The 24024-nt window shown below is 39.9% G+C and overlaps 1 protein-coding gene across 1 annotated transcript in view; it reads left to right on the forward strand.

Moving 5' to 3' along the window:
• Positions 1-22540, forward strand: part of YIPF6 (Yip1 domain family member 6) — a 34958-nt gene extending 12418 nt beyond the window's left edge. The window contains exons 2-7 of the mRNA XM_032255833.1: positions 1746-1874; positions 3219-3297; positions 8282-8324; positions 10783-10908; positions 12171-12328; positions 18233-22540. Of these exons, the coding sequence (XP_032111724.1) occupies positions 1746-1874; positions 3219-3297; positions 8282-8324; positions 10783-10908; positions 12171-12328; positions 18233-18351 (654 nt within the window). The 3' untranslated portion in view covers positions 18352-22540. The remainder of the gene's footprint in view (positions 1-1745; positions 1875-3218; positions 3298-8281; positions 8325-10782; positions 10909-12170; positions 12329-18232) is intronic.
• The last annotated feature ends 1484 nt before the right edge of the window (positions 22541-24024 follow it).

Below are 24024 nucleotides of genomic sequence, written 5' to 3' on the forward strand. Positions count from 1 at the left end.
AGCACCCAGTGAAAGCCTAGAGAAGAGCCTGCAAGTGCGTGTGAACTCCCCTTGCGTCTGTTGCTTCCAGGGGTTCTGTACTCTCATGCTAGTCAATACTTGGACTTTAGCAATTTATTTAAAATTTTCAGTGATTCTTACCCATTTATGTGGTGCGCAGCATTGTCTTCTCCTCATGCTTTGCTACCGTTGAGCCAGTGCTGATGTCTCCTCGTGGAAGCACCTGAAATCCTTAGATTTCATCCAGGCTGCTTGGTCTCCCTTACAACCTCAGGTTTCTGATGAATTCAGGGAAAGTTATGATTCAGTAAAGTCTCTAGCCTCTTCTCATTGTTCTGGTTAGGGAATGGTCTTTCCAGCTTCCTGTATCTTAATCAGAAGTCAAGTTACAGTGTTATATAGTCACTTGAAATAGGCGCTGTCTTTGTGGTTGTGTGTTTAATTCAATACATGGTCATTTCATTGGTTTAATTTTTCTCAGTTTCAGGGATTGCTTTGTTTTTGTTTCATAATTGTATGAACTGGTTATGTGATTGCAAGAGATATATATAGAACAACATATATTGAAAAAAAGCCTAGTTTCTCTTTCTGCCTACTCTGTCCTATTCCATTCTTTCCTCTATAGGAAAACTTAAAAAAAAATCATATGGCATATTTCATTATTTAAGAAATATGACTGTCTTTAAGAAATTGTTTTTTATAAGTTCTTCTTATTTATTTATTTGAGACAGAGTGTCACTTTTGTTGCCCAGGCTGGAGTGCAATGATGCGATCTCGGCTCACCCACAACCTCTGCCTCCCAGGTTCAAGTGATTATCCTGCCTCAGCCTCCTGAGTAGCTGGGATAACAAGCATGCATGCACCACCATGCCTGGCTAATTTTGTATTTTAAGTAGAGGTGGGGTTTCTCCATGTTGGTCAGGCTGGTGTTGAACTCGCGATCTCAGGTGATCCGTCCACCTCAGCCTCCCTAAGGAGGGATTACAGGCGTGAGCCACAATGTCCGGCCTTTTACAAGTTTTTGAACATCCTCATTCTTTCTAAAATTTCAGTATACTGTCTTGTGTTTCATTTATCTGCAACTGTTGCCCACAAAAAGTTGTGCCTACTGGGCCAAAAACTATATGAGAAGGCATTGCCTATATTTTCTTAGGAATTTGTAGATTTGAGTTTAGGTTGTAATAAAATTTGGCAGATGAGCATGAATTTAAAAGTTCACATTCTTTATTCACTTTGAAAATTTTATTTGCTCTGTGATTGCCAGGTAACCTGTAAATAGTGTAATCAAGGTGTGTTTGCTATTTCCCTGTTCCTCCCAGTTGCCTTTATGGTTCATGTAATGCTCTTTTTTAGCCAGCAGAGGCCACTAGAGCCCGCTAGGGAGCAGAAGTGCAACAGAAATGTGGCCGTTCTAAGAATGATTGCTAAAAGGTCACTTTTTAATAACTTTATAATTATTATCTCAGTCTTGCTAGCTTGTGCCATGTGAAGATTTTATGCTAAATGTTGATAGGCAAGCAGGTCTGTATGACATTTACTTTTGTTTTTTCATTGTTTCATCTTTAAAGAAATAAATTTGAGAATTATAGTTAACTGCATTGCTTAATGTCTGTTGAGCTAACACCTCCTTTCCTATGTAAAACCCTACAAAATACATGGTCCCTACTCTCTAGGAAATGATGATATATATGAGGAATGCTGAGGTTTATTACAGGCTTACTTTTTTTTCCCCTGACTATTCTCAGTTTGCAGGCCTTTCAGATATATCCATCTCACAAGACATTCCAGTAGAAGGAGAAATCACCATTCCTATAAGATCTCGCATCCGGGAATTTGACAGCTCCACATTAAACGAATCTGTTCACAGTACCATCGTAAGTTAGACTACTTGAGAAAACTTCTGTTCAGTATCATGGGACTAAGTAGTACTTTGCAGTATTTTCATTTGGTTCACTGATTTTGATATATTTTATATACTGAAGTTTAATATTTTATCCTAGAGAATAATTTGTTACTGCTTTTTTGGAGAGCAGTTTGGTTATAATGCACATTAAGAATCTTAGCTACGTGTGGTGGCTCGCGCCTGTAATCTCAGCACTTTGGGAGGCCGAGGCGGGTGCATCACCTGAGTTCAGGAGTTCGAGACCAGCCTGGCCAACATGGTGAAACTCCATCTCTACTAAAATACCAAAAATACAAAAATTGGCTGGACATGGTGGCATGTGCCTGTAATCCCAGCTACTCGGGAGACTGAGTCAGGAAAATCGCTTGAACCTGGGAGGTGAAGATTGCAGTGAGTTGAGATCATGCCACTGCACTCCAGCTTGGGTGACAGAGCGAGACTCAGTCTCAAAAAAAAAAAACAAAAAGAATCTTAAAATGCCCAAACCTTTTAAAATCAGTATATTATCATACTTCTCCAAATATAAGGAAAGTTTTCAGAAGTAAAACAAAAATTTTCAACATAAAAATATCAATATACAAAGATGTTTATTATAGCATTCTTTGTAATAGGGGAAGCTAGAAATAAATGAACAACAGATGAGATATTAGCTAAGTAAATTATGTTACATCTTTGTAGTGAGATGCTAAACAACTATTAAAAATTGTGTTTACAAAGTGTTTAATAACATGGATAAAACTCTAGGTGAAAAAAACTAAAGCAGAATTAGCTCAGTGGTACTTTGAGAGGTTGTGTTTGTATTGCTGAACCCTTCCTCCAGTTTCTTGATTTTTTTTGTATCCGGCTTCTAAGATTCATTTACCAATTAAATTGGGAATGTTAGAAATTTATTTTATGTATTTCAAAGAATATAATAGCTAGAGAGCAGGCTAATTGGCCCTTGGAACCTCATCTTCTATGAACTGAAGGTCACATACTGTGTTTTGTAGAGCAGCTTTTTGTAATGCAATTGTTTTAGTTTCTTTAAGCAGCCTATTGTGAGGGCTGTCTTTCTCCTTTATGGATTTTTCAACATCAAAACAGAACAGATCAAAACAGATGTGGAAAAGTATTAAAAGTTGCCTTAAGGAGTTAATAGAAAAAGCATGCACTACCTCTCTGCTTTGTTTGTGTAGTGAAGGAGTTGAACTGGAATTATCTGGAAAATTCAATGAAGAGTTCCCAGGAGATTGAAGTAAAAGAAATTTTAGTAAATTAAGTAAGGCTGCTGACAACCTTGGTCATCACAGTACAACAAGTTGTTTCTGTTTTTCAGATGCGTGATCTAAAAGCTGTTGGGAAAAAATTCATGCATGTTTTGTACCCAAGGAAAAGTAATACTCTTTTGAGAGATTGTAAGTATATGAGGCTTTTAAGGGTTTACTTTATCTATCTCACTGTACCTTATCATAGTACTTTATAAGGCAAAGGCTCTGTGGTAATAAAACTGACATCATTTTGCAGGATCAAAAAATATGTAAATGAATATGAATATGTAAATCAAACTACTGGCAGAAATTAAAATTTTATTTTATTTTATTTTGAGACAGTCTCACTCTGACTCCCAGGCCGGAGAACAGTGGTACAATCTCTGCTCACTGCAACCTCCACCACCTGGGTTCAAGCAATTCTCATGCCTCAGCCTCCTGAGTAGCTGGGATGAAAGGCACCTGCCACCACGCCCGGCTAATTTTTTTGTATTTTTAGTAGAGACAGGGGTTTCACCATGTTGGCCAGGCTGGTCTCGAACTCTTGACCTTAGGTGATCCACCCGACTTGGCTTCTCAAAGTGCTAGGATTATAGGCAGAAATTAAAAATTTAGATTGGGATCTCAGAGATTGAAAGATTTTGCTTATTATATTGTCCTCATCAATAAATATATACTGGCCAGTCATGATGGCTCATACCTGTAATACCAGCATTTTGGGAGACCGAGGCAGGAGGATTGTTTGAGCTCAGGAGTTTGAGACCAGCCTGGGCAACAGGGTGAGACCTCATTTCTACTAAAAATAAAAAAAATTAGCCAGGCCTGGTAGCGCATGCCTGTAGTCCTAGCTACTTGGGTGGCTGAGGTGGGAGGATTGCTTGAGCCAAGATCAAGGCTATAGTGAGCCGTGACTACGTCACTGCACCCTAGCCTGAGTGATAGAGTGAGACCTGTCTCAACAAATAAAATATATAAATTCTAAAAAATGCTCTAATGGTTTCTACAAAATACATTTCTGGAAGCTGCTAATACATAATATTTACATATACTACATATATTACTTAATATTCCTGGAAGCTGCTGACACTTAAAGAATTAATGATCTCCAAGGGAAAGACAAATGTTTAAATTTTTGTTTGTTGGTTTTTTGACGTGGAGTCTTGCTCTGTTGCCCAGGCTGGAGTGCAATGGCACAATCTCAGTTTACTGCGACCTTTGTCTCCAGGGTTCAAACGATTCTTCTGCCTCAGCCTCCAGAATAGCTGGGATTACAGGTGCCTGCCACCATGCCCTGCTAATTTTTTTATTTTTAGTAGAGACAGGGTTTTGCCACATCTGCCAGGCTGGTCTCGAACTCCTGACCTGAAGTGATCCACCTGCCTCGGCTTCCCATAGTGCTGGGATTACAGGCGAGAGTCACCACTCCAAGCCTAAATGTTAAATTAATATAATAGTAAATACCCATAAACAATTAACAAATTAATAGTACATTTATTGACAGTTCCATTTTCAAGCCCATCATTTAGTCTGACGACTGCTTTCTTTATTAGAGTTCTGTCAAAACAGACAGGGTCTCACTCTGTTAACCAGGCTGAAATGCAGTGGCATAATCATAGCTCACTGCAGCCTCAAACTCCTGGGCTTAAGCAGTCCTTTTGCCGCAGTCTCCCGAGTAGCTGGGACTGCAGGCGTGCACCACTATGCCTTACTAGTTTTTAAATATTTTATAGAGATGGGGTCTCCCTGGGTTGCCAGGCTCGTCTCAAACTCCTGGCCTCAAGCATTCTGCCCACCTCAGCATCCCAAAGTGCTGGATTACAGGCAAGAGCCACTGTACTCAGCCAATGTTTAATTTTTTCAACTTTTTTTTAAAAACCAAGACAAAAGCACACACATTGGTCTAGGCCTTCACAGGGTCAGGATTAGATCATCAGTACAATTGTCTTCTACCTCTGTATCTGTCCTGTTGGAAGGTCTTCTGGAGCATTAACACACATGAAACTGCCATCTTCGATGATAACAATGCCTTCTTCTGGAATATCTCCCAAAGGATTTGCCTGAGACTGTGTTATGGTTAACTTTTTTTTTTTTTTTTGAGACAGGATCTTGCTGTGTCACTCAGGCTGGAGTGCAGGGGCGTGATTCTACCTTACTGTGGCCTCAAACTCCTGGGCTCAAGCCATTCTCCCACCCTAGCCTCCCATGCCCAGAGCCTGTGCCACTGTGCCCGGCCAACTTTTTAAAAAAAAATTTGGCCAGGCACAGTGGCTCATGCTTCTAATCCCAGCACTTCGTCAAGCCAAGGTGGGCAGATCACCTGAGGTCAGGAGTTCCAGACCAGCCTGGCCAACATGGTGAAACCCTGTCTCTATTAAAAATACAAAAATTAGCTGACCCTTGGCAACCGCCTGTAGTCCCAGTTACTTGGGAGGCTGAGGCGGGAGAATCACTTGAACCTAGGAGGTGGAGGTTACAGTGAGCCAACATTGCGCCATTGTACTCCAGCCTTGGTGACGAGGGAAACTCTGTCTAAAAAAAAATTATTTTTTTTTGTAGAGACAGGGTCTCGCTATGTTACCCAGGCTGAACTTTTTTTTTTTTTAAGTAAAGGTACACTCCAATGTAACAATGAAAAGTATAGTATAATAAATACATAAACCACAGTAACATAGTCATTTTTTATCATTATCAAGTACAGTATTATATAGTGTACATAACCGTGCTATATTTGTATATGACTGGCAACATACTAGGTTTGTTTATACCAGCATCACCACAGACTTGTGAGTAATGTGTTGTACTAGATGTCATTAGGTGATAGAAATTTTTCAGCTCCATTATGATTTTATGGGACCACTATCATTGACCGAAATGTCATTATGTGGCACATGACTGTATACTTGAATTGAGTTTTTAAGTTGAGAAGTTAAAAAAAAAATAATGAAATTAGCAGCAGTTTTATTAGAAGTGGTAAGATTATGGTTTTTTACATCTTTTCCAAATTTTCCACAGTGGTGTCAAAATTACTTATATAATTAAAAATAAACACTATTAAGCATATAAATTTGCATACCTCTCTTGGGTAAGGTTATATACATGTGAAGTTAAAGTTAGATGTGGGATATGTGCCTTTGTGGAATGAGTTGAGGAAGGTAATTGTGCTCTTAAGCTGTGTGCTACTAAACTGTTGGCATACAAATCACTCAGCAGCTTTTTTTGTTTTTTTGAGATGGAGTCTTGCTCTGTCATCCAGGCTGGAGTGTAGTTGGTGCGATCTTGGCTCACTGCAACCTCCATCTCCCAGGTTCAAGCGATTCTCTTGCTTCAGCCTCCCAAGTAGCTGAGATTACAGGCATGTGCCACCACGCCTGGCTAATTTTTTTATATTTTTAGTAGAGACGGGGTTTCACCATGTTAGCCAGGCTGGTCTCGAACTCCTGACCTCAAGCGATCTTCCTGCCTCAGCTTCCCAGAGTGCTGGGATTACAGGCCAAATCACTCAGCAGCTTTTTTTTTTTTTTTTTTTTTTTTTTTTGAGACGGAGTCTTGCTCTGTTACCCAGGCTGGAGTGCCAGTGGCGTGATTTGGCTCACTGCAACCTCTGCCACCCAGTTTCAAGCAATTCCCATGCCTCAGCCTCCTGAGTAGCTGGGATTACAGGCACATACCACTATGCCCAGCAAATATTTTGTATTTTAGTAAAGACAGAGTTTTATCATGTTGCCCAGGCTGGTCTCAAACTCCTGAGCTTAGGCGATCCGCCTGCCTCGGCCTTCCAAAGTGCTAGGATTACAGGCGTGAGCCATTGTGCCTAGCCTGCAGCTTTGATTGAGGACCATGTTTGCTAGATCTGATGTTGGCAGAGCCTACAGAGCCTTTTTCGGTTTTCAGAAAGCTTTCATATGTTATTTATTAAAGTTTAACCTTGTGAAATTACCCATAGCGGGCTGTTTTTTCACCTAGAAGAACAGCAACTCTATATTAATTCAATATACTAATTATAAAATGGAAGCAGTGTGACACATGGCAAGAACTTTGGTCTAACAATCAAAAGACCAGGCTGGGTGTGGTGGCTTATGCCTGTAATCTCAGCACTTTGGGAGGCTGAGGTGGGTGAATCACATGAGGCCAGAAGTTTGAGACCAGCCTGGGCAACATGGCAAAACTACATCTTTACAAAAACTACAAAAATTAGTCGGGTGTGGTGGCATGTACCTTTAGTTCCCAGCTACTCAGGAGGCTGAGGCAGGAGGATCACCTGAGCCTGCGAAGGTTGAGGCTGCAGTGATCCATCATCACACCACTGGCAACAGTGAGACCCTGTCTCAAAAAAATAAATAAAAAGGAATCAGGCCAGATGTGGTGGCTCACACCTGCAATCCCAGCACTTTGGGAGACCAAGGTAGGCGGATCACCTGATGTCAGGAGTTCAAGACCATCCTGGCCAACATGGTGAAACCCTGTCTCTACTAAAAGTACAAAATTAGCCGGGAATGGTGGTAGTTGCCTGTAATCTCAGCTACTTGGGAGGCTGAAGCAGGAGAATCACTTGAACCTGGAGGCAGAGTATGCTATGAGCCGAGATTGCACCATTGCACTCCGGCCTGGGCAACAAGAAGGAAACTCCATCTCAAAACAACAACAACAACAACAACAAAAACCAGAATCAGAAGCCCTAGGTTCTGGTCCCACCTCTGCATATAAAGTTGAGCAAGTCATTTCCTTCTCATCTTCATTTTTTGTATTTGTGAACTGAGTGTGATTATACTTGCCTTGTCTAATGCAGTCTCTGACTGGTAAAGTTCCTTGGCTGTAGTCTTTTTTTCTGAGTGTCGGGTAGGGAACCTAGGTCTTCTGACTGTCCATTGGTCTTTAATTATAGCATGGTAGTATGTGGCTTAGTAGATGGGGGGAAGGGAAGGGTGGTTTGTGGGATATGAAGTAAACAAAACTTGAAGTCTATGTGAAGAAGTGCATTCAGGATTAGGGGACAGGGAGGGCAGGTAGTGGGAGAGGAGAGGTAGGAAGGCTTCAGCAGACAAAGAGAGCCTTGATGTCTGAATTCCAGGAGTGCAAAGAGGTAGCTATTGGAATAAAGATAGAAAATACTGCCTTTGCTTCTGTCTTGTAGGGGATTTGTGGGGCCCTTTGATCCTTTGTGTGACACTCGCATTGTAAGTACTTACATTTTCTTTCTTTATCATTTGAGCTAGAGTAGACTTTTTTGTGGATTTTCAAAATTGTGGGGGATTTTGATTGAATATTTCATTTAGGACTTGTATGAAATGTTGTACTCCTTAGGTATTTAAGCCTCAAAAGTCACTTTCCAAATCAATTAAAAAATGTTGAAATTAGGTTCACCTTCCTTAATCAATGACATTTGTCTGTTTTAGCCATGTCTGTTCCACAAACATTTATTTATTCATTTACTCTTTTGTTCTTCTCCATTATTAAACTAAGTGAATTAAATATTTATAGGTTTAAGCACCCTTTGCAAACATAATTCTCTATAACTCTTACTAAAAAGAAGAATGAGAATGAGAATAAATGAAAATAGAAGTAGTAGAGTTAAAAGCAAGATCATGTTTCAGAGTGTTGTACTTTTCCATACACATTGTATGGAAAGGAAGAGGACAGAGGAAGGAGAGGAAGGTTATACTAGAGAGAGGAATATAACCGTTGATAGAGTGGAAAAAAATACTGCCCTGAAATTCAGTTCCAAGTTCCCATTTTGACTCTGCTATCAGATAACTATGTGACTTTGGGTTACTAATAACCAATGTTTGTATAATTTTTCCCAGTTTGCAGAAAACTTTTAAATACTTTCTCTTATTTTAACCTTATAGCAATAATTAAAATTATTTTCTTTCTTTGTTTTTTTTTTTTTTTTTTTGGCAAGCTTCGATTCAAAAAGGTTGAGGATTTAACTAAGATCAAATAATCAGTAGAAGACCTGAGATTCAGCCTCAGGTTTCCTCACTACCTATTCTGTACCTGTACAGTTCATTACACTTCTCTTCCCACCTGGTCACTCCAGATCTCCTCTTCCATATCTGTAAAGGGAGATAGTTGAGGGTTCTTTCCAGGCTTAACACTTTATGGTTCTAAATTCACTAAGCTTCTTGCTGACTTTTCTAATTTTTTAAATTTAAATTGAGCATATATTAATTTAGGTAATAATGTAGAGTGTTATTTCATATGCTTTTAATAACCATGTAAAAGGAAGCACCCTAATACCTTGATAGAGGGGTTTATATTAGAAGTTCCAAGCATATATATATGTTTAGTTTTGAAAGATTAATATTATAGATTATATAGTTTAACCCCACTTAGTTGCATAGAAAACTGGAGTCCCAGGACATCAAGTGACATACCTAGTGACAGAACTAGGATCAGTTTCTGGGTCTCTTGCCTTCCAGGCTAGTTAATATTCTTTCCATCATACCATGCTGAAGCAATAGGGATTCCAGACAACAAGTGATGAGTGCTGGCACATTCTTTGCGTCTGGTTGTCAGGACTTGGAATGGAATATGCATAGCATAGAATAAAAAAGCCTGTGCGTACTGCCAAGCAGCGTAGCAGGACAAGAAAGACTTACAATGTGACTTCTCTATACTGTTTAATAAGAAGAGGTTGTGAGCTTACAGTTATTATTTTTCTTGCTATTAAGTCCAAATATTCAAAACTGTTTACATCTGTAAAATTCTTAGACAAAGAAAGGATATTTAAGTGGCTGTTCAACTACTCAGTTCCAAAGCAAAACCCTTTAGTAATAATCTGTATGTTTAGATTTTTAAAAAATCAACAACTAAATAGGTTTATAGACTGTTTTCAGCTTGGCCTTCCTAGTAGCTAGGATTATAGATGTGCACCACCATGGCCAGCTAATTTTTTATTTTTTATTTTTTATAGAGACGGGGGTTTTGTCATGTTGCTCAGTCTGGTCCCAATCTCCTGGCCTCAAGTGACCTGCTTGCCTTGGCCTCCCAAAGTGCTGAGATTATAGACTGAGCAACCATACCTGGCCTGTTTCCATTTTTAAATATCTCAACTGAAACCTTAACCCAAGAATTATAAGTTCAAATGTGTCTAAAGGCTAGAGAAGTAACCTAAATGTATGTAGTAGTGATATGGTGACTGTAAGCCCCTTGCACCTATGTCAGTTACATTTGATTGCTGTAGTGTTGGAATGTTGGCTCAGTGTTCGAAAGTCTAAATTTTTTTTTTCAAGAAAATCTAGAAATTCATATTCTTATGTGAAATAAAATAATGTCTACTTAAATCCAAATCATCTTAAATATTATATAAGCCCAAAACCTCATATCTCTGAGCCACATTTGACCCTTCAATTTATAACCTCTGCTTAAACAAAAAAAGGTCTTCAGTAATCCATTTAAACATTTCAGCAAGGTCAAGTGGAGCACACTTTGTAGTCCTGAGGCATTTGGAATTTGCAGTAAGGCAGCCTTTCCAAATACTTGTGCCATTTCTCTTTTAGCACAACCTGCGTATTACAGATCTTCCGGTGAGGTGTAGCACGGCAATCTGATTCAGAGTTTGAGAACCTATGACTTAACTTTGTTGCTGTGAGTAAAAGATTAAGCAATTCTTATGCTGTTTCCTTTTCTCAGAATGCTGCAAAGAGACTCTGCAGATAGTGAAAAAGATGGAGGGCCCCAGTTTGCAGAGGTGTTTGTCATTGTCTGGTTTGGTGCAGTTACCATCACCCTCAACTCAAAACTTCTTGGAGGGAACATGTGAGTATTATTAAAATGCACTCTTTTTTCCTCCTTTGCAGGTAGTATACCTTAGATTAAGGAAGACAAACTAGTTAGAATTTTTTTTTTTTTTTTTTGAGACAGGGTCTCACTCCGCCACCCAGGCTGGAATGCATTGGTGTAATCATGGCTTACTGCAGCCTCTGCCTCTCAATCTTAGCATCCCAAGTAGCTGGGATCCTCCTGCCCCAGCATTCCTGAGTAGCTGGGACTAAAGGCATATGCTACTATGCCTGGCTAATTAAAATTTTTTTTTTTCTTGTAGAGACAGGGTCTCACTGTACTACCTAGGCTGGTCTTGAACTCCTGGACTCAAGTGATCCTCCCACCTTGGCCTACCAAAATGCTGGGATTACAGACGTGAGCCACCATGCCTGGCCTGATATTTTTTTTTTTTTTTTAAAGAAAAATCAAATTAAATAAGGGCCAAAGAGAAGTGTCCTTAAAACCACTACCACTGGACAGGGATAACCTTGTTGAGTTAAATTATCTTAACTAATCTGAGGTCCTTTGATAAGCTTCACATGCTCTCTCCAGGCCCTGAAATCATAAGCAGATTTTTTTGTGTTAGAAGAGTATGTACATTTTAGGGGGCAAGTGGTCCATAGCTTTCAACAAATTCTCAAGTATAATAGGTCTATACACTAGAAAGGATTAAGGACCACCATCTTAGAGGTTCAGAGAAACATATCTCTAGGAATTACAGCAGATCATCTGGTGTTAAATGATTGACTCTTAAGGGGTTTGAGAGGTGGAAGAGTATGGGTAAAGAAAATTAAAGCATGTACTTTCTTTTTTTGAGATGGAGTCTTGCTCTGTTGCCCAGGCTGGAGTGCAGTGGCATGGGCTCAGTTCACTGCAACCTCCACCTCCTGGGTTCAAGTGATTTTCCTGCCTTAGCCTCCTGAGTAGCTGGAATCACAGGTGCCCACCACAATACCTGGCTAATTTTTTTGTATTTTTAGTAGACATGGGGTTTTACCATGTTGACCAGGCTGGTCTCAAACTCCTGATCTGAGGTGATCCACCTGCCTCGGCCTCCCAAAGTGTTGGGATTACAGGTGTGAGCCACTCACCACACCCGTCCAAAAGCATGTACTTAATAATTAATGTTAGGATATAGATGTTATATAATAAGAAGGAGGCAACAGTCCATTATATAGAGAAATGTGTGTAATAAGCTGTGTCATAACACCCATCAGCTGTATTTATGATCTTTATGAATGTATTTTGTTTTTAAGATCTTTTTTTCAGAGCCTCTGTGTGTTGGGTTACTGTATACTTCCCTTGACAGTAGCAATGCTGATTTGCCGGCTGGTACTTTTGGCTGGACCAGGACCTGTAAACTTCATGGTTCGGCTTTTTGTGGTGATCGTGATGTTTGCCTGGTCTATAGTTGGTAAGTATGTACTTATTTCCACAATAGTAGAACAGACAAAAACATGATTTAAAGATGAAGACCAGATGAGGAGCAGTGTAACTCCAAAGTTAGATGTGAGTGATATGATTCTTGACAGTATTATCCATAGACCCTGCTCCCCTAAGCAGGCATTGATGGGGATGCTGTCTATCTTATCTGAGATGGATATCTGGACTTAGAAGATGTGGAGAGTCATATCTTTTTCTTTTTCCTTAAAAAAAATCCACTTAGGGAAAGTGGATTACACTGCATTTAGGCCAGTCCTGACATATACAAGGCATTAGGTGACTATGAAATGATTTTGATGTTTTCCTGACCAACTAATTAAAATAAAAATGATTAACATTTACAGATTGCTTATCAAAGGCCAGGCACTGTTTAAGTGCTTTATATATATTATCCTGTTTAATCCTCACAGCAACTCTAATAGAGAAATACTATTTTTAGTCCCATTTTATAGATGAAGAACAGTTACAGAGAGGTTGAGCACCTTGCCCTAGGTTGCATTACTAGTGAGTAAGAATGAAATTGCAAACCAGGCAGTCATGAACCCTTAAGAACTGTACTATACCACTTTCTAATGTAGATTGTAAGTATCATTATATAGCACTTTTCTGCTTCAGTAGAACATTTTTCTAAAGACTAGGAAGGGCCTATAGCAATGATAATGAATGCTATATGCTCATTATTTTTACATTCCTAAAGTTCTCTTAAAATTCCAGCTTAAATTTAGAAGTGTTCACTAGCTTCTGCTTTAATGGATAGACTGACTGCTTAATATTTTTAAGTGTAGTAACATCTTATTGCTCTGGAACATGGTTGAAAGCTAAAAAGTAATCCAATAAAGGTTTGAGAGAGCCAGAATTAATATTCCAAAGACTGTATATTAAGCTTGGGTACTTTACCCATGGGGAGAGCCCCTAGAGGTATTTATAGTATTCTCTGATATCTGATGGTCTGGCTAGTGGTCTATCTATTTTGTTAATCCTTTCAAAAAACCAGCTCCTGGATTCATTGATTTTTTTGAAGGGTTTTTTATGTCTCTATCTCCTTCAGTTCTCCTCTGATATTAGTTATTTCTTGTCTTCTGCTAGCTTTTGAATTTGTTTGTTCTTGCTTCTTTAGTTCTTTAAATTGTGATGTTAGGGTGTTGAGTTTAGATCTTCCCTGTGGGCATTTAGTGCTATAAATTTCCCTCTAAACACTACTTTAGCTGTGTCCCAGAGATTCTGGTATGTTGTGTCTTTGTTCTCATTGATTTCAAATAACTTATTTATTTCTGCCTTCATTTCGCTATTTACCCAATAGTCATTCAGGAGCAGATTGTTCAGTTTCCATGTAGTTGTGCAGTTTTGAGTGAGTTTCTTAATCCTGAGTTTTAATTTGATTGCACTGTGGTCTGAGAGACTGTTTGTTATGATTTACGTTCTTTTGCATTTGCTGAGGAGTGATTTACTTCCAATTATGTGGTCAATTTTCGAGTAGGTGTGATGTGGTGCTGAGAAGAATGTATATTCTGTGGATTTGGGATGGAGAGTTCTGTAAATGTCTATTAGGTTTGCTTGGTCCAGCTCTGAGATCAACTCCTGGATATCCTTGTTAATTTTCTGTCTCGTTGATCTGTCTGATATTGACAGTGGAGTGTTAAAGTCTCCCACTGTTATTGTATGGAAGTCTTAGTCTCTTTGTAGGTTGTTAAGAACTTGCTTTATGTATCTGGGTGCACATGCATTGGATGTGTATATATTTAGGATTGTTAGGTCTTCTTGTTGCATTGATCCTTTTACCATTATGTAATGCCCTTCCTTGTCTCTTTTGATCTTTGTTGGTTTAAAGTCTATTTTATCAGAGACTAGGATTGCAACTCCTGCTTTTTTTTTTTTTTTTGCTCTCCATTTGCTTGGTAAATCTTCCTCCATCCCTTTATTTTGAGCCTATGTGTGTCTTTGCATGTGAGATGGGTCTCCTGAATACAGCACACTGATGGGTTGCATGTGAGATGGGTCTCCTAAATACAGCACACTGATGCACTCTATGCAATTTGCTAGTCTGTGTCTTTTAATTGGGGCATTTAGCCTATTTATATTTAAGGTTAATACTACTATGTGTGAATTCAATCCTGTCATTATGATGTTGGTTATTTTGCCCATTCGTTGATGCACTTCCTTCATAGTATTGATGGTCTTTACAATTTGGTATGTTTTTGCAGTGGCTGGTACCAGTTTTTCCTTTCTATATTTAGTACTTCCTTCAGGAACTCTTGGAAGGTAGGTTTGGTGGTGACAAAATCTCTCAGCATTTGCTTGTCTGTAAAGGATTTTATTTCTCTTTTGCTTATGAAGCTTAGTTTGGCTGGATATGAAATTCTAGGTTGAAAATTCTTTTCCTGAGGAATGTTGAATACTGGCTCCTACTCTCTTCTGGCTTGTAGAGTTTCTGCTGAGATATCCACTGTTAGCCTGATGGGCTTCCTTTTGTGGGTAATCCCACCCTTCTCTCTGGCTGCCCTTAATATTTTTTCCTTCATTTCAGCCTTGGTGAATCTGACTTGGGTTTCACTTGGTGAAGTTGTCTCGGGGTTGCTCTTCTTGAGGAGTATCATTGTGGTGTTCTCTGTATTTCTTGAATATGAATGTTGGTCTGTCTCACTAGGTTTGGGAAGTTCTCCTGTATAATATTCTGAAGAGTGTTTTCCAGCTTGGTTCCATTCTCCCTGTCATTTTCAGGTACACCTATCAATGGTAGGTTTGGTCTTTTCACATAGTCCCATATTTCTTGGAGGCTTTGTTCGTTCCTTTTCGTTCTTTTTTCTCTAATCTTGTCTTCCTGCTTTATTTCATTAAGTTGATCTTCAATCTCTGATATCCTTTATTCCACTTGATCAACTTAGCATGATACTTGTGTATGCTTCACAAAGTTCTCGTGCTGTGTTTTCAGCTCCATCAGGTCATTTATGTTCTTCTCTAAACTGGTTATTCTAGTTAGCAATTCCTCTAACCTTTTTTCAAAGTTCTTTGCTTCCTTGCATTGGGTTAAAACATGCCCCTTTAGCTCAGAGGAGTTTATTATTAGTCACCTTCTGGAGTCTACTTCTGTCACTTCATCAAACTTATTCTCCGTCCAATTTTGTTCCCTTGCTGGCGAAGAGTTGTGATCCTTTGGAGGATAAGAGGCGTTCTGGTTTTTGGAATTTTCAGCCTTTTTACACTGGCTTTTCCTTATCTTTGTGGATTTATCTACCTTTTGTCTTTGCTGTCGGTGACTTTCGGATGGCATTTCTGTGTGGACATTCTTTTTGTTGATGTTGATGCTTCTTTCTATATGTTAGTTTTCTTTCTAACAGTCAGGGCCCTCTGCTTCAGGTCTGCTGGAGTTTGCTGGAGGTTCACTCCAGACCCTGTTTGCCTGGGTATTACAAAGAACAGCAAAGATTGCTGCCCACTTCTTCCTCGGGAAGCTTCATCTCAGAGGGGCACCCGCCAGAAACCAGCCAGAACTTTCCTGTGTGAGGTATCTGTCGACCCCTGCTGGGAAGTGTCTCCCAGTCAGGAGGCACTGGGGTCAGAGACCCACTTGAGGAGGCAGTCTGTCCCTTAGCAGAGCTCGATCGCTGTGCTGGGAGATCCACTGCTCTCTTCAGAGCTGGCAGGCAGGAATGTTTAAGTCTGCTGAAGCTGCGCCCACATCTGCCCCTTACTCCAGGTGCTCTGTCCTAGGGAGGTGGGAGCTGCTGCCTTTCTTTCAGAGATGACCTGTCCAGAGAGGAGGAATCTAGTGAAACAGTCTGGCTACAGCAGCTTTGCTGAGCTGCAGTGGGCTCCGCCTAGTTCAAACTTCCAGGCTTTGTTTACCCAGTGAGGGAAAACTGCCTACTCAAGTCCCAGTAATGGTGGATGCCACTTCCCCCACCAAGCTCGAGTGCCCCAGGTTGACTTCAGACTGCTATGCTGGCAGTGAGAATTTCAAGCCAGTGGATCTTAGCAGCGTGGGATCCTCTGAGCTAGACCACTTGGCTCCCTGGCTTCAGCCCCCTTTCCAGAGGAGTGAACGGTTCTGTCCCACTGGCATTCCAGGTGCCACTGGGGTATGAAGAAAAACTCCTGGAGCTAGCTCGGTGTCTGCCCAAATGGCCACCCAGTTTTGTGCTTCAAACCCAGGGCCCTGGTGGCATAGGCACCCAAGGGAGAGTCCTGGTCTGCAGGTTGCGAAGATGATGGAAAAAGTTTAGTATCTGGGCCAGAATGCACCGTTCTTCATGGTATAGTCCCTCACGGCTTCCCTTGGCTAGGGGTGGGAGTTCCTGGACCCTTTGTGTTTCCTGGTTGAGGCAACTCCCCACCCTGCTTCAATTCAACCTCTATGGTCTGTGTAACCAGTCCCAATGAGATGAGCTGGGTACCTCAGTTGGAAATGCAGAAATCTCCTGCCTTCTGCATTGACCTCGCTGGGAGCTGCAGAGCAGAACTGTTCCAGTTTGGCTATCTTGCCAGCCACCTCCTATTATTTTTTTTTTTAAAGAGATAGGAGGTTGGGTGTGGTCGCTCATGCTTGTAATCCCAGCACTTTGGGAAGCCAAGATGCGTGGATGACCTGAGGTCAGGAGCTCGAGACCAGACTGACCAACATGGTGAAACCCTGTCTCTATTAAAAAAAAAAAGATGGGATTTCACTCTGTCACTCAGGCTGGAGTGGAGTGGTGGAACCGTAACATACTGCAGCGCCGAACTCCTGGCCTCAAGCAGTTCTCCCACCTCAGCCTCCCAAGTAGCTGAGATTACAGGCACAAGCCATGGCACCCAGTGAGAGGAGTGATTCTTTTTTTGTTTTGTTTTGTTTTTTGAGACCGAGTCTTGCTCTGCCATCCAGGCTGGAGTGCAGTGGCATCATCTTGGCTCACTGCAACCTCCGCCTCTTGAGTTCAAGCAATTCTCCTGCCTCAGCCTCCTGAGTAGCTGGGATTACAGGTGCCCACCACCATATCTGGATAATTTTTGTATTTTTAGTAGAGAGGGTTTCATCATGTTGGCCACGCTGGTCTCGAACTCCTGGCCTCGGGTATCTGCCTGCCTTGGTCTCCCAAAGTCTGAAATTACAGGCATGAGCCACCACACCTGGCCGGAAGGGTGATTCTTGAAGAGTAAAAGATGAGTAGGTTTTTCTTAGATGGACAAGAGAGGGATTGCATTTAAAAGAGCTGATAATTTCTGAAGAACAGTTAGCTCCAAAAGCACAGCAGCCCAAGGCCATTTACCATAGGAGCGAATAACCTTACACATCTTTATAAGCCTTTTCAGTACAGTTCAGTAACTTTTCCAGAAAAGAGTAAAAAACTCCTTTTAGGCCGGGCGCGGTGGCTCAAGCCTGTAATCCCAGCACTTTGGGAGGCCGAGGCGGGTGGATCACAATGTCAAGAGATCGAGACCATCCTGGTCAACATGGTGAAACCCCGTCTCTACTAAAAATACAAAAAAATTAGCTGGGCATGGTGGTGCGTGCCTGTAATCCCAGCTACTCAGGAGGCTGAGGCAGGAGAATTGCCTGAACCCAGGAGGCGGAGGTTGCGGTGAGCCAAGATCGCGCCATTGCACTCCAGCCTGGGTAGCATGAGTGAAACTCCGTCTCAAAAAAAAAAAAAAAAAAAAAACTCCTTTTAGAAAGATTTCCATCCAAAATGGTTTAGTACTTGAAATAAGAAGCCCTCGACTCTCTGAAAAACTACCTTGCAGAATGCCTTTATCTCTGAGAATCGCCAGTATAACTAAACTTTTAGTGTAATTCTGTGTTCCAGATTATGTCAAGCATTTGAATGTTTAGTAAATGTTGGTAGTTGTGACAATATTACTGCAGTAAACATTCCTTTTTATTTTGTCTTGTTTTGTTTAGCCTCCACAGCTTTCCTTGCTGATAGCCAGCCTCCAAACCGCAGAGCCCTAGCTGTTTATCCTGTTTTCCTGTTTTACTTTGTCATCAGTTGGATGATTCTCACCTTTACTCCTCAGTAAATCAAGAATGGAAAATTAAAAACCAGTGAATTGAAAGCACATCTGAAAGATGCAATTCACCATGGAGCTTTGTCTCTGACCCTCTTTTGTCTAATTTTGGAGGTATTTAGTAACTGGGTAGGTGAGGAGATTAAAAGGGAGCCATATAGCACTGTCACCATTTTTGTGAGGAACTGATGTTTGAAAGGCTATTCTTTTCTCTCTTAATGTCATTTCTTTAAAACTACATGTGCATACTACACACAGTATACAATGCCTCCTTAAGGCATGATGGAGTCACCATGGTCCATTTGGGTGACAACCAGTGACTTGGGAAGCACATGGATATGACTTACAGGTTGAATAGAGGTGATAACTATTTTCAGTTTTGAGAATACCAGTTCAGATGCAGCTCTTAAACACATTGCCTTATGACTATTAGAATATGCCTCTCTTTTCACAAATAGAAATGGATGGTCTATATCCATTTTCTTTTATTTCTCTCTCTTAAGCTTAAAAAGGCAATGAGAGAGGTTAGGAGGTGGTTCATGCATGGAGAATGAGAAAACATGCATTAACCAATATTCAGAATTTGATCAGAGGAAATTCTACACTTGTTGCGTTAAAAAGAAAAAAAAAAAAGAGCAAAGGGCCTCCAAAGAATCAGCCTCTTTGGTCCCTGTGTGTAGTCACCTTTCTGCCATGTTTAACAGCATCTCGGTTGGCACTCTAGTTTTAATCTTGCTCCTTAGCTTTGAATATTCAGTCTAAAATGTTAGTAGTCAACATGTAATTTTCTTGACTGAAATTCTCAATGTTCCAATGCTAGAGCTTATCCAAAAAGAAGACCTCAGAAGCTTAGATTGGTAGATCTCTAGTCCATATTATCATGTGGGCACCTTCTCTTAGGGAGGAATGAGGCAGTTTGGATGCAGCATAGTTAAAAGGAACTCTATTATTTTCTGTAGTCTGGCCTCTTAACTAGAAAGTAAAGCTAAATCAGAAGCTTGCATTTAACCATGTGAACAGGGAGGGATTTAGTGTTCTGATGGCTGATTAATAGAACAGCTAGATGCTTAGAGCATGACGTGGGATGGGATGAGTGTACAGCTGCTGCCTTTTCATAGTGGGCTTAGCAGTTTTTCCATTAGATGTGTTTTTTGGATTGGGGAATAGCCGCTTATTTTCTTGGTTTTAGACATTGTCAAGCTAATTAGCTCCCCTTTAGACAAGTACATTTTGCACATGTGTACCTACTTGTACTCTCAGATGTTTATGCACACAAGTGTGAAGGTTTTTCAGGGAGCAGAGCATCTGGGACAGGTTGATTCTGAGCTAAACAGGGCTCCTTTAAGGCAGTATGAACTGTTGCCTTCTATAAATTGCACATTGAAAAACTCTAACAGACAAAGATCAGGTGTCAGGCAGAAAACACTCATTGTAAATATACTATTAGTTGATAAACATAGAACTTTCTTATTCCACATTTTTTCTTTATCATAGAATTTAAATATTTATTCCTTTTGTATTTAAAGACTACTTACACGTAGATATATGATTCCAAAATCATATTTTCTCCATCCCCACATAAGCCAAGTGAATACTGGGCCAAATGGGTTCTTGGAATGATAATTACAAAACATTACAAAGTGGGTCCCCTGGGTTCCAGTCTTGTCCAGAATTTTTTGTTATATATTTCTATTTATTACAATTTATCTTTTAAATTGTAAAATAAACCTTTGTGTACACAGAGCCAATGTTTCAACTTTGAATTAGTAAAGAAAATACTTTGGAACTGATCCTCATTTTGAAATTGGTTCTAATGATCCCTTTCCAATGTCTGAAATTCTCTTACTTCCCGCTAAAGCTCTCTCTCCGCCGAAGTTGTTTCATAATCTGTCTCAATGAATATAATGTAAAATTAAAGAAGTAACCATGCTTCTCAAAGGGAATTAAGTCTTTATTGAATTTTACTCAGGCTAATTGTTTGGTCAGAAATTCCTAAGGCCATAGCTTTGGGGAGGTTGTGTAGGTGTATATTGTGGGTGGTTTATACATATTGGGACTTAACGGCAGCTTGTTCTGTGTTTTTATCTTTGCTCTTGGGTGACTTAGGGTATTATTTTATTTTATTGATTTGATTTGATTTGATTTGATTTAACCCTTTTTCTGTTTGCCTCGAAAATACTCGCCAGTGGCACGTGTGGCTGTAGCATTTACCCCAAGATAACTTTGCCACGAAATATTTCATATTGTTCTAGTATATTGACTTTGGAAACAAAAGACATCATTCTATTTATAGCATTCTTTTTTTAGTAACGGTATTTCCAGCTACAAAATATAGTCATTCTTGACCACTGAAAATGTCAAATCCTAGAAAACGTAGCATGCCTACGAGTGACGTTAACATCATTTTTGAAAAGTTGTTGGCTGAAGATTCATTTGATGAATCCATTTTTTTCGAAATAGACAATTCTGATGTTCTGTTTAGAAATAACTCAATTTTTGTATTTTTTCACATTAAAAGTCAGTTAGATTTGCTTCGGCCTCAAAGAGTATGTTTATGTAAATTAGCACTGGCAGTTTTTTGTCTTTGTTTTTGTTTTCTAAATGGGAAGAGGGTTAAATGAAGGTTGGTGAAATAAATGTTGCCTTTCTGAAAGTGAGTGGCTTGAAGGGATGAATAAATATTTTCTTAACATAGGCAAAAAAGTGCACTGCTTTCTGTGATGGGAGTTAAAACCTGAATGTCTGGAAGTTGTAACCCTCAACATAGCTTTTCCTGATTTGCTGCAAAGGCACATAGCTGATTATAGAAGTAAAGACAGCAAGGACAGGGGGCTCCAACAAAGGAAACCCTGTTGCAGGAATTGGGGACTTTCACGCTTCAGATGAAATTCAGGCATGCGAGCATCACTGCAGAATGTGGCGTATCACTGCCATCATGAGTAATCACTTGCTGCTCCTACTTCTGAGACCAAGACTCTGTTGTCATATTCTTTAGCAATAGAAAGGGTAAAGACTGGATTTAATAGCTGTTTAGAGTACAAAAACTCAATTGATGCCAACATAGATGAATGTGCAGTATAGTCTTACAAGTCAACCGTTAATCATTAAGTCTTTTGCCTCTGAAGAAGTTTATTACATTAGTTGATTTTGATCTTTTCATTGTGGTGGGGTTTTCCTGTTGTTGGGCAAGGTGGGGGTCACAGGACATGAGACTAGTAAGCATTTTACTGTTTACTATATTTGTCTTTTTATAAACAGTATCTCCCAAAATGTCATTAGAAGGCTAGCAAGCCTGTATTTGGACATTTAATTGTGTGCTTTATATAACATAACTACTAACTGTATTTGGACTGCCTGTTTATTCCTGGAGACAAAAAGGAAAATCTCCTCTCAGTTTAAGTTCTTGGGTAACATCAGGTCATTAGAATTTATGTAAAGCTTATCATGATTTGATAAGACATCCATTGCATGCAGCTGTTTTAGCTCAGTGCACAACACTGAAATTGTGATCCTTAGACTGTTAGTTTCTGAGACATTTGGATGGAAATAAATGTATAAATGTTAATTCATGTATATAAATTAGAAACACTTTTCTAGATTCTGTAGGCTTTTATTAAAAATAGAGAATTTCTTGGGATTTACTTAGGCCATAGAATGGCTAAATAATGACATTGATATTACTACTAATAATAGCTAACCTTTATTTGGCACTTACTGTGTGCCAGGCACTATTCTATTTTTTAAAAAATTTTTAAAGTAACAACTTTATTGAAATACACTTTACCATGAAATTCACCTTTTATTTTTTTATTTTTAATTTAATTTTTTTTTGAGACAGGGACTCACTCTGTCACCCAGGGTGGAGTGCCAATGGTGCAATCATGGCACACTGTAGCCTTGACCTCCCTGGGCTTAAGCGATCCTCCCACCTCAGCGTCCTGAGTAGTTGGGACTACAGGCATGCACCACTACACCTAATTGGCTAATTTTTGTTATTTTTGTAGAGACAGGGTTTCGCCATGTTGCCCAGACTGGTCCTGAATTCCTGGGCTCAAGCGATCCGCCCGCTTTGGCCTCCCAAAACACTGGGACTACCGGTGTGAGCCACCATGCCTTGCTGAAATTCACCTTTTAAGCTGTACACGTCAGTGGTTTTTAGTATATTCACACACAAAGTTGTGCAGCTATCACTACCATCCAATTTTAGATCATTTTGTCACTTCCCCAAGAATCCCCAGGTCCGTCGGCAGTCAGTTCCATTACCCTTCATCCCAGCCCCTGGCAACCACCAATCTGCTTTCTGTCTCTATTGATTTGGCCAGACACTATTCTTCCATGCTTCTTATGCATCTCCTCTAATTCCAATGCTACAATTCTCATTTTATGTGGAAAATTGTGGCACCGAGAGGTTAAGTAAATTGTCCAGGGTCACACAATAATTTGATTTACAACAGTAATAATGCAGTAGATGACAACATAGTAGGACACAATTTTGAATTCCATTGTTATGTACCTGAAATGAATACATCCATTTCCCAAGGTATTTTCCCTATTGTTAGTCTTTGCACCCTAGAACTAACTGGATATAGATAACATTTGTTTTCGGAGTAATGGAACACTGTATCAGCAGCATTTGAGAACATAAGAACAGTTAGACATTGGAAGGAGTTAGGTTTGTTGCCCTTATCCCTCCTTGAACCTCTTTTTTTCCCCTTCCACCACCACCACACACATATACCCCTTTTTCTCAGTCTTAAGAATCAAACAACTTCTGTTTTTTCTTTTTAATTCTCCCACAGGGATGGTTAATGCATCACAATTTAACTTGTCTATTCAGGTATTAATAGTCAAGGGATGCATCTGATTGCTTATCCTATCAGTTATATTCCTATGACCTTAGAGAGTGGTAGTTTGAGAATAGAATGCCTTTCTATTTGGGTTAAACTAGGTGGGAGGAAGAAGTAACAGAGTAAAGGCTTTGCCTTAATAAAGTCAGGTGTTCTGCCTGCTGGGAAGTGGCCACACCGCTGCTCTTGTTTACTCTGTTCCTTCAAAGCCTTTGTACTTTGCCATCACTGCTGGTAATTTCTTGGTCCTTTTCGATACTCCATTTTAATCTTGATTTTTTCTATAAATAATAAACCTGTGAAAAGAAATCTGTAAAAAGATTTGTGACTATTAAATGTGCAAATAAAAACACTGGAAAAATAATTTGTGTGTGCCTGTTCTTGTACTGAAGGCACAGAGATACTTGCTACATACTGATTTCAGATATATTGTCATCTGACAATATTGAATGCTGTGTAGATTGCAGGGAGCAGGTAAGAAAGGGAAGTCACTTACTGGGCAAATGCTATATATCATGCCAGGTACTTTATTAGTTGCTTTACAAACAGTATCTCCTCTGAGCACAGCAGCCTTTGAGATCAGAGGCATTATCCTTAAAGTTGGATCTGGCTGCATTTTGAGGCTCACACCTGTAATCCCAGTGCTTTGGGAGCCTGAAAAGGGAGGATCCCGAGCTCAGGAGTTCAAGACCAGCCTGGGCAACATAGGGAGACTGTTTCTTAAAAAAAAAGAAAAAAAAATAGCCAGGTTTGGTGGTGTGCGCCTGTAGTCCCAGCCACTCAGGAAACTGAGGCGGGAAGATTGCTTGAGCTCAGAAGTTTGAGGATGCTGTGAGGT

Source organism: Sapajus apella, unplaced genomic scaffold (genome assembly GCF_009761245.1).
Source record: "Sapajus apella isolate SASKATOON/1434 unplaced genomic scaffold, GSC_monkey_1.0 scaffold91, whole genome shotgun sequence".
Classification (NCBI taxonomy): Eukaryota; Metazoa; Chordata; class Mammalia; order Primates; family Cebidae; genus Sapajus; species Sapajus apella.